This window comes from Planococcus citri, chromosome 3 (assembly GCF_950023065.1).
Source record: "Planococcus citri chromosome 3, ihPlaCitr1.1, whole genome shotgun sequence".
In the NCBI taxonomy this organism is placed as follows: domain Eukaryota; kingdom Metazoa; phylum Arthropoda; class Insecta; order Hemiptera; family Pseudococcidae; genus Planococcus; species Planococcus citri.
This window is the reverse complement of record NC_088679.1, coordinates 54,035,802-54,045,953: the sequence shown is the minus strand read 5'-3', so window position 1 is coordinate 54,045,953 and position 10,152 is coordinate 54,035,802. Positions and strand designations below refer to the sequence as shown.

The following is a 10,152-nucleotide window of genomic DNA, read 5'->3' as shown; positions in this document are numbered from 1 at the left end:
GCTGGCTTCCTAAACGAATAAAAAAATTTTAAAATTGAAATTTTGTTGATATTTTTCGAGAAAGGAAAAAGGGGAAAGAGGGAGACGAATGAGTTGAATAATTCATTCAGCTACAACAGCATTCTATGATACCCACACGTGCATGTAATGGAATTCATATTGCTGCGTTATCGTATTTTTGGTAAAAAATAAATAAAACTAATCTATAAAAAAATCATGATTATTTATCGAGTTTCCATACAAATGTTTCATATAAAATTTGTACATTTAAAAAATAGAAAACGTTAAAATATTTGTTTCAAAATGTTTCTGAGTAAAATTGGGTAAAATACAATATAGAATAAATGTTAAATATAATAAAACTATGTTTAAAAAATTAAAAGATTGAAAAAAAACCTCAAAGTAATCATACTTTTTCATTTGTTCAAATACTCCAAGTGTGAACTAAAACGAACTCAATTCGTGCAAAAAAATTTTTTATGAAAATGTCCATAACAAAATAGGTATCTAATAGGTAACTTTTATCAATGCTGAAATGCATTAAATTAACAGAAAAATTATCAAGAAAATGGGCAATTAAACGTAGATTCTAAATGAAAATACTCGTAACATTCGTTCACTTTTTGAGTTGCAGAAATTATTCAACGTGGATCAATTTTGGTTTTTCATTCGACAGCATTACTTCGAGTATGAAAACATCTTTACAATACTCGTTTAATTAGATGAACAATACACACGAGCCAGATTACTTCAATTACGAAACTAACTACGTAATATTTACTAAAAAATAAACTTATATAAAATAGTCGTAAAAAAACATTCGAAAACGTATTAAGTACAGCTCTTCAACAATGAATTACATTTCGAAGACGTTTACGTAGACAGTGGAAAGTTCATAGAGAGGATACCCTGATTTAAGGATACTTTTCATCAGAACCCGCCTTCATCGGCTTCATATTTCGTAAAGATGAAAAATATCCTTAGATTGCGAGGAATTATTACTAAGCTGGTGGACAATTACTACATAGAATTGTCTTCGGTTCAAAATACTTGATAACGGTTTTACTTTTTAAATATCACTAGAACCAACATTAAGGTCCAATTGTTCATTAGCAATATTACGTGATGATCTAATACTGATTTGGATTTTGTTAAAATATATGGCAATAAAGGCATTAAAAAAATTGTGTTAAAAGGTAACACATGCATGGTCGAGGGTTTTAAAAAACATATTTAAAAACAATAATTAACTATACGATATTATGTAAAAGTTTAGTTTCAGTTTCGCATTTAATAGTCGAACGTAAATGCGAATGAAATCGCTCGGCTACACACGACGCTGTGATTCTAGCCTCTGATTCGGCATCCCAACATTCTTCGATGGTCTCACAAATTCCCGATAAAAGCTAAAACAGATTTATGAACGAATTAAAAACTGACCTAGACTAAGACTAGGATGATTGCAATATTTACCGGATGATTAACCCAGGATTCTTTAATTTCGGGACGTTTTTTCTGATTAACTACTAATTCGTACATTTGATTGACGGTCGGATGTTCACCTAGTTCTTGTTCGAAAGGTAATTTGTATTTGGCGGTGGCATCCTAAAATATAAAAATTCATTTCAAGACTGATCTATGATATATTTTATACAGAAATGGAACGATTTTTCACCTCGTGAGCTGTACATCGCGATAAGATTTCCCATAAAACTAATCCACAAGCGTACATGTCTATACGTTGAAAAGACGATGTTGAGAAGTTAATCGATCCTTCTAATACTTCCGGGGCCATATAACGCGTCGTACCAACCTATTTTTAAAAAATTTACAATCGAGAATTTTTTTTATTATTTATTTAGTTACTGTGATGTAGTTACCTGTCCATGATTGCTGTCGTCGAAATTACTATTTTTGAAAATAATCGCCAAACCAAAATCAGCAATGCAGGCGTTGAAATCATCCTTCAAAAGAACATTGTTACTTTTGAAATCACGATGAGCCATTGGAGGTTTAGAACATTCGGGTAATTTGGCAATAATCTCGTCGTGCAGATAGTCCAGACCTCTGCGATATTAACGAATTTTAGTAAAATGAGCAAAACACAGAGGAAAACACGTTGATGGAATAGAAGTAATGTACCTAGCCATGGTGTATGAGATGGAGCACGCTTGTTCGTAGGTTACGGTGTTATTTTTCAAGTGCTCGTATAAAGAACCTCTTTCGTGATAAGCTGTAATCAACCAGTATTTAAGTTGAGGACCGTCGTAATGTTTTTCAGCTCCGTAAAACTGCAGTATGTTCTCGTGACCCGATTGCAATGCGTTGAATACCTCCAGCTCAGTAGTCCATGATTGTTTGAACTAAATGTTGAAAATTATACTTGAGGGTTTCAGAATATATACTTTCAACTTGTAGAAAAATAAAATCCATACCTGAGGTGGGACCATTTTGACAGCAACTAGTTCATTTTTGGCTTTATACATAGCTTTCCATACTTCTCCAAATCTACCCTGGGCTTTCACCGTTAGTAATTCTATCGGTAGTAGTTTTTCTAGAGAAGGAGACGAATCTGTCTGAGACCTTTCATCGAAACGTTGGTTCTAAAAATAAATGAATACGTTGAACAGTGCATATCGACGTCTAACGAATACGTGTACATTTTAAACGCCACTTACTTCCTTGAAATAACATAGTTTACGTTTTCTAATATAATAAAATGACAATGAAAATATTGCTGAACACGTTAATATCACAAGTATCAGAGTCACGAATGAAACTGATTCAGAAGCACCTGGAAAAAGGAATCAGTTGACTTAGTAATGAAAAAAAATCAGAAGAAGAAAACAATCATCTTGACATTGAAATATTTACTTTCATATTCACTGGGCTCCTCTACTTCAAGGGAAGCGGGCTCGAGATAGAACTCGGTATTACACAGGTCTTCGTCGCAGCAGCAGTATATCAAATTACCGATTTTCCGGTGCCCGATACATTTTGATTTGCTATCGCAATTTGTGTTTTCAGAAAAACAGCCCTTAAAATGTTCATCAAATTGAAACATCCGACCAATACAATTGATATTGTGTTCAATGCTGAGAACTTTACCTTCTTTTTAACGGTAATTCGTCCATGAGAGTCGTTCGACCACAGTGCGAAGCAATAATTTTCTTTGCCCGGTTCGCATTCGTTGATTTTTTCGCCTTCTGCATTATCTTCCTCGCTGCAAAATAAATATGGGTATAGATTGATACATATTGATGACTGGAAAGTGATGATGAGTTTACTCACAGATCGTCACTTATAGTAGAACTACAATTATTCTCCGGATCCATACAAACTTTTTCATCGTAAAATTCGCATTTGATCACGCTGTCGTATCCGTCAACACTGCATGATACGTGATTTCCTGTATAACATCGAAAATCAAGAGTCTCAATGAATTGGAACTGTAGTGAGGTATTCAAAAAGAGATGGTATTACTTACGAATTAAACTAATTGTCAAAAAAAGAAATGCTCTTTCAAGGAACGCCATATCAAGTACGAGTCATCCCTAATCTATAAAATAAGTAAACACAATTAATTCAATAGATAGATGGAAAGCTCGTGGTTATTGAAGCACATGCAACGTTTATCAATGCTCACCAAGTTCGAAAAGTAAAAAATCCATGTTGGGGGTCTTTTAAACAATGATGTTTAGTAGGAGATCATGGTACATGTTGAAAGTTCAAGAAAGAAAGCAACAGTAAAAGAAAATATTCACTATGAATTACATTATATTTACAATTGATGGAATAGGGTCTCAATTTCGAATGTAACTTTTCGACAGCAAAACTGTTTAAAACACGAGTAATCGATCAATTTTTAATTTTTCAAAATCGGTGAAAAATTGGTAAATATAAATAACTTTTATCAGTCCTCATCGTCTATTGTATTTTTAGTTTTTTTTTTTTTAAATACAATAATTTTGATTGGTTGAAATTTGTCAAGTGGGAGGGAAATTTCCAACGCGCGTCTAGAGTCAGACGGGCTACGAAACGTTCCCGCCAATCACAGCGCAGCGTTATGTTTATCACCGTTATCACTGACGTTCAAGTGTTGTTTTCATTCTCACAATATTGACGTTTTGCATATTATTTTAAATAAAACACTGTCGCAATGCAGAAATAAAGTACGTACAAGTCCTAGGTAGCTATTCAGATTAACTTTATCATTCAGCACCGGCATTCCCTGGCAAGAATGAAGTAATCTGATAAGAAAGAACTATCAGTTTATCACACACTCGATGTATTTTTACTATTTTTACAAAGTAATAAGATCTCATCAGTAAATTCAATACTTGACATTTCAGCGGAGAAAAATGAAAATCAATGAGTAAAATCTGGTATCTAATAATAGATAGAGTCTAGAGATAAGTACGTAGGCTCACGCTAGTTATGCAGCTAGCTATCTGTATGTATCTGTACATTCATTTTCACTGGCTCCAACTGCAAAGTATTTCTTTTTGAAGTTATCGATCTCGATTGCTTTTATTGATGTAATTATCATAAATTATGATGGATTTGAAATGAAAACAAGAATGACTTTTCCTATTTGGTATTCATTCAGTAAAGTTGTAAATGTAAAGTTACAGTACTGTCGTACGTAGGTTAAAGATTAGATTACCAACCAATTTGAAGAAAAAAGTCGTTTAATTTTCTGTTTTAATTAGTAAAATCGAAAAAGCTCTTTATTATATCGTATTTTCAACGAAAAATAAAAACTGAAAAAATTTGCAAGTCCATAGAACCGTCCCTCTGCGCTGTGATTGGCGGGAACGTTTCGTAGCCCGTCAGACTCTAGACGCGCGTAAATTACCATCACTTCACAGATGAACACACAAATAAAAGCAAACGAGTTGATCTTTTTAGCTGTGAAAAAATCTATAGCCATTGTTGTGGAAATTTGGCAACGCAGCTCGTATAAAATTTTTGCAGACTTTCGTTGTTTGTTGCGAAAACTGAAGTGAAAAGTGATTATTCCGTAATCGGCAGAAAATGTCATAATTTTATGTTCTTTTTGTTGTAATAAATTGTGCAGTTTTGTTTTCGCCAATTAATTCGGATACAGCTGAATTCAGTGTTCACAAATACACCTTCTGCAAGTGGACAACCTCCATGGAAAATCTCTGCTCGTTGTGTTCTTTATCAGCGTAATTATTTTTGTTCATCATTTTCCTGTTGCTGTGAAGATTCGTTTTTTAAATGATATTGGTAAGTGAAGGTGATGCTTTGTCAGAAGAACCAGAAAGCTGGACTTTGAAAATATGAAAAATAATGTATTTACGAACTTATAAATGCCTGTATTCTCGATAGTTGATCTACACGATAGTTCTCTTCGGCCTACAATTTTGTTGTTTATTTTTCGTCAAAACATGAACCGAATTTACGCATTGAACTTTTTAAAGACTACTAAACGTAACTGTTGTGTGTACAAATTTGTTGAAAATTCACGTGAAATAGGTATAACGTAAACGATGTTTTTTTTTTGAATAATTTGTGCCGTCTCCCTGTACCTACTCAATGGAATGGACTTCATTTCACTGCCCATCGTGTTTATGGTGGATCGTGGTGTTTCACCAATTATTTTTTTAATATATAATTGCTGAAATGACGTCGGTGTTATATGTTATTGATAAATTTCCTCGAATACTCTGAATGGTGAGTATGTGTTTGTTATTCGACCTCAGTAACTTACTTGGAAAAGCTACCAACATCAGTTTGAGCTCTAATTATGGTTACATATAAATAACGAATTGCTTTCAAATGTTCTTTTCTCAAGATAGATAGTTGATCTCGTGGAAAGTAAGTTCATACGTAGGTAAATAAACTGGTAACTTTCAAGTTTTTTTGCGTATTAATACACATTTTATGTATATCGGTGTTCGGTTATATTCGTTTCCGATCAGATACTGTAATTGTTTGCTTTTGTGTGATAGTAAAAGCGCAGTGATTGAACGCTTCATCAGGTTACTGATAAAACACCATGATGGACGAAGAAAATCAAACGCCGCTCTTGACGGAGATCAAACAAGAAAAAGAAGATGATTCTGAAGAAGTCACCGCCGATCACGAAGATTTACGCAGTATCGATCGTTCTTTTGATAACGACTTAGATGAGGTGTCTTCTATGAAGAATGAGAACGAATCTATTGATAAGGATATGTCAGAAAATGCAAAATCGGACGATGACATGCAAGGGTAAGAGTTCAAAGATCCGCTAACGTTGTCGAATTATTCATTAGACCGATGACTTATTTGACTGAAATTATTTTGTTATCAGGTACGATACCAGAAGTGAAGTGGGCTCTACGTTGACCAGTGATTCGGAAAGTGGCGACGACGCTTGTAGTTCCAAATCATTCGACGTGAAACGTAAAAGACACGATAAAACCGTTTCATCTCAAGTGAATTCGTTTCAAGAAAAACACAGAAAACCCGATTCGATCTCTCCGCTGAAAAGGAATTCCAGCGAATATATCGGCAAATTGAATTATTTGTTTCGCGACGCTCGATTTTTCATAATCAAGAGTAGCAACGCTGAGAACATCGCGCTATCCAAAGTCAAAGGAGTTTGGGCGACTTTACCTCAAAATCAGGTGAAACTTTCCGAAGCTTTTCGCAGCTCCGAAAACGTGATATTGATATTTTCTGCCAAAGAGAGTGGAAAATTTTCCGGATTTGCTAGATTAGCGACCGGTGTAGATCGCAGTATTTCTCCGGTGCCTTGGATTGTACCGGCAGAACTGACTCCTAACTTATTAAAAGGTACTTTTCGCATCGATTGGATTTGTCGAAACGATTTACCCTTCAGTTTTACGACTACGTTGTATAATCCGTGGAATTGCAATAAACCTGTGAAAATCGCTCGCGATGGTCAAGAAGTCGAGCCTCGAGTTGGTGAAAAGCTGTGTCGTTTGTTTCCCAAAGACGACGATATCGACCTGGCGCCTATTCTGAGGAAATCCAAAGACGAGGCGAAAAATAAACGTGGATCGGATTCTATCAAATCGATATATACGTCTAAGGTTCGATCGAAGATGTTACAAAATCATAAATTTCTACGCGATAAAAAAGGCATGTTGCATCGTACTCGAGACGATAATCGTATTATCAAACATTACAAAACCAGACCAATAACCATACCTAAAAACTTCCACGATATGCAGAACAAAGCGCCATTACGTGGTAGAGTGATGACCTCGATCGAGTCTTATGTAAAACGATTCAATCATTCTTTAAGACCTCCGCTACCGGTACCTTTTCTACCTCCGCCTCATCCCTCCTCAGACATGTTTTCGTCACCGTTTGCTCATCTGCCGTTACCTCAACCTCCAGTGATGCCTCGTTATTACGATCCTCTTCCAGCTTTCTCGCATTTCCCTAAATTAACGCCGATGCCGCCTAACAAACATATGTACGATCGATCGGTCGAAGAATTCTTATTCAAAACCAGAGATAAGAATTTTCACCCTATGAAGAAAGAAAATCGCACAAAACGTAGAGAAAACGATGGAAGAGGAAAACGCGCTCATTATCACGATAAATATAGAAATTCGAAATAGATCTTGTACACTATCGACGCATGAGTTACGTATGCTGTGTTATGTTATTGTATCAACAGAAGTGAAAATTCCATTAAGGCTGAATTAGTCGGGTTAGGTACGCACAAATGTATATTTGCAAGTGTCCAATATACCAAAGATTGTTTAATACAAGTGGAATCGTTTTTACAAAGTTGATTTTCTTTTTTTTTTAGATATTGTACTATGTATTTAAATGACAATTTTTTTCTATCTATCTTGCATATTATAGTGTTTATTCTATTATTTCTAGTTTGTCGAATATCATCCGACTGCGTGTTTGTAATTTGAACGCATTTGTACTTAAACATTTATTTATCCGAAAGAATACGAACCGCTGTCAATGTACCGTTTAAGTATCATTCAGTAATCGAATTGATCTCCCATTCCTTTTGAGGCATATTTTCAATTGTATTTCACCTAGTTTTTTTTTCTCGCCCGTATCTTATATCGTTTATTATATTGTGTAATGAGCAAATATTATTGATAGAAATGTAAGAAGTTTATCTCATTTGATCGTTTTAAGGGAAGAGATTTACTGTTTCATTTCTCACATTATGAGTTATCTTTAATTTCGATCTCATCTCGTTAAGTTCAAAGTGGAATGTTTTTTTTTTTTTTTTTTTTTGATTTTTTTGTACATAGGTTTACAAATTTGTGCTGTAGAATAAAGTTTCTTATTGCAATTGTTTTTAATGTCGTATTCGTGAAAAAGAATTTTATTTGATGGCCTGCGAGACTCAACTATAGATATAGGTTAATGAACTGACTGTGAAGATGTAAAGGTGGAGTAGGAATAAAGGTTATACAGTTTTTTCATTTCTGATTCTGATCTGCTCCAAATTTGAAATTCAAATTCAGGGTGTCTACCAGGTAGTGAAGGTAGTGATTTTGAAAGTCGGTAGTAAAAGTAGTGAAAAAGTAGCGATTTTCAGCAATTTTGCTTAAAAGGTAATAAAAAATGAGGAAAAGGGGAAAATCCGATTTTTCACACTAGAAAAATTTTGTAGAAAATGGCTCCTTTGTTGAATTATTTAAAACTTGAATTACATATTTTCGAAAACTTTTGCTCGGGCTATTCGCTCTTTTTTTCGATACATATAAAAAACTTATTGTTCAAATTCAAGAAATGTTCGAAGTTTAAATCAAAAATATACTCTCTTACCTCCATTAAAAAACCTTTTTTTCACTTCTTGAAACATGAATTTTTGAAAGCTTTTTTGGTCTCGCTTCACTTGGGCTCGTTTGCTTTTTTTTCAAGTTTGAATTTTAAAAAAAAATAATCATTCAAGTTTTAAAGTTTTGAAACAAAAATAATAAACTTCTTCATTCATCACCCAAGAAAACAATTCGTTTGTATACCCCTCAAAATACTGATTAGCTTTTTCGAAAAATTTGTATATTTTTCCAAATGTTGTTCAAACTTTCTATTATTTTTTTTAAAATTTTTCATTTTGAAAAAAGTTTTTTATTCGCCCAATTTTATTGCAGTATCAAGAACCTGAAAGGTGAAAATGAAATCAAAAATTGAAATGACAAAATAATATTCTCGACATCGGCTTGCTTGAAAAAAATCTTGGGATGTTTGAACTTTGAAGACATTGGAAAAGCGAAAAATTTTAATGTAAAATTTTGGCTTGTCCACCTCCTCCTCCTTTTGAAAAATCCCAAATGTCCTGCTAAAGTCCTGCTTTTTTGTATTTTAAAATTTTGTTGGACTAGACAGTAGACACCATGAAAAATCACTGCTAAAAATTAAAAAAAATACTTCATCTTTCATATTTGAAAGAATTTTATTCTCGAAATAGTTGATTTGCTAATTTTTCGAGTTCGCTCATTTTGTATTTTTAACGTGTACTCGTACACATGAGAAATTGTAACAACTTGAATAAATGTAGCAATGGTTATAAAATTGATGGAAACGTGTACTTACTCTAATGTAAAACATTACAAAGTGCAAACCAAAAAAGAAGAAAAATCGGTTTTGTTGGGAGGGGGGGGGAAGTATTTTGAAAGGCAGTAATTTTTTTTGGAAGGTAGTGAAAACTGAAAAGGTAAGTTAGTGATTTTCGGACAATAAATTCCGGTAGACACCTTGAAATTTCATGAAGAGTATTTTTCGATCTTGTGCGTTTTGTTGTTGATTTTAGTAATTTGGCAATTTCTGATTCTATCAGATTTTTTAATTTTTTGCGAAGTAATTTGGAAAGGTCCGGGAGTACATGACTTCGTCGTTCGTCGATTATTGAAAGAAAAATGAGAAGAAATGATGTGGGAGATCAGGGAGATGATTGAAGAGTTGAGTTGTTAGTTGTTGTTTGCCTGTTGCCTCTGGGCTCTGTGTTCAACTACTTTAAAGTTTAAACTATTGAATACTTTGAAGGGAAATAGGAATTACATGAATGAGGTGACAATCATCATACTTCACAGTCCTCCTAACTATGAACTGAAATTAATTATTTATTCAAGACGTTCAAGTTTCCATACTGAAGGCTAAAGGCCAAACCTGATCCAGGCTTTGACTATATAT

The 10,152-nt window shown here is 33.8% G+C and overlaps 2 protein-coding genes across 4 annotated transcripts; one reads left to right on the top strand and one right to left on the bottom strand.

Annotated features, from left to right (window-relative positions):
• Positions 1 to 204: 204 nt before the first annotated feature.
• LOC135840680 (activin receptor type-2B-like) lies at positions 205 to 3,923 on the bottom strand. Its single transcript, XM_065357305.1, has 12 exons — positions 3,647 to 3,923; positions 3,488 to 3,559; positions 3,292 to 3,409; positions 3,109 to 3,223; positions 2,875 to 3,037; positions 2,679 to 2,794; positions 2,436 to 2,603; positions 2,143 to 2,363; positions 1,881 to 2,067; positions 1,676 to 1,813; positions 1,474 to 1,605; positions 205 to 1,406 (listed from the first exon to the last, which is right to left on the bottom strand). Exons 2-12 carry the CDS (start codon positions 3,534 to 3,536, stop codon positions 1,251 to 1,253), a joined length of 1,563 nt encoding a protein of 520 aa, XP_065213377.1. The 5' UTR covers positions 3,537 to 3,559; positions 3,647 to 3,923; the 3' UTR covers positions 205 to 1,250.
• A 1,028-nt stretch (positions 3,924 to 4,951) lies between these two features.
• On the top strand, positions 4,952 to 8,313 carry Ythdc1 (YTH domain containing 1). 3 transcript variants are annotated; one of them, XM_065357193.1, is made up of 3 exons: positions 4,952 to 5,253; positions 5,979 to 6,240; positions 6,323 to 8,313. In XM_065357193.1, the coding sequence occupies exons 2-3, from the start codon at positions 6,026 to 6,028 to the stop codon at positions 7,602 to 7,604; spliced, it is 1,497 nt and encodes a 498-aa protein (XP_065213265.1). In that variant the 5' UTR covers positions 4,952 to 5,253; positions 5,979 to 6,025; the 3' UTR covers positions 7,605 to 8,313. The 3 variants fall into 3 exon arrangements, with proteins under 3 accessions (XP_065213265.1, XP_065213266.1, XP_065213264.1); XM_065357194.1 differs by having other exon boundaries at positions 4,952 to 5,700; XM_065357192.1 differs by having other exon boundaries at positions 4,952 to 6,240.
• Positions 8,314 to 10,152: the final 1,839 nt, after the last annotated feature.

Excerpts from the sequence above, each read along its gene's own strand:
- LOC135840680 (XM_065357305.1), bottom strand. The coding sequence starts at position 3,536 with ATGGCGTTCCTTGAAAGAGCATTTCTTTTTTTGACAATTAGTTTAATT. Across the intron at positions 2,364-2,435 it reads TCAAAATGGTCCCACCTCAG|TTCAAACAATCATGGACTAC; the intron begins GTATGGATTTTA and ends TTCAACATTTAG. Across the intron at positions 1,814-1,880 it reads ACGACAGCAATCATGGACAG|GTTGGTACGACGCGTTATAT; the intron begins GTAACTACATCA and ends TTTTAAAAATAG.
- Ythdc1 (XM_065357193.1), top strand. The coding sequence starts at position 6,026 with ATGATGGACGAAGAAAATCAAACGCCGCTCTTGACGGAGATCAAACAA. Across the intron at positions 6,241-6,322 it reads TCGGACGATGACATGCAAGG|GTACGATACCAGAAGTGAAG; the intron begins GTAAGAGTTCAA and ends TTTTGTTATCAG.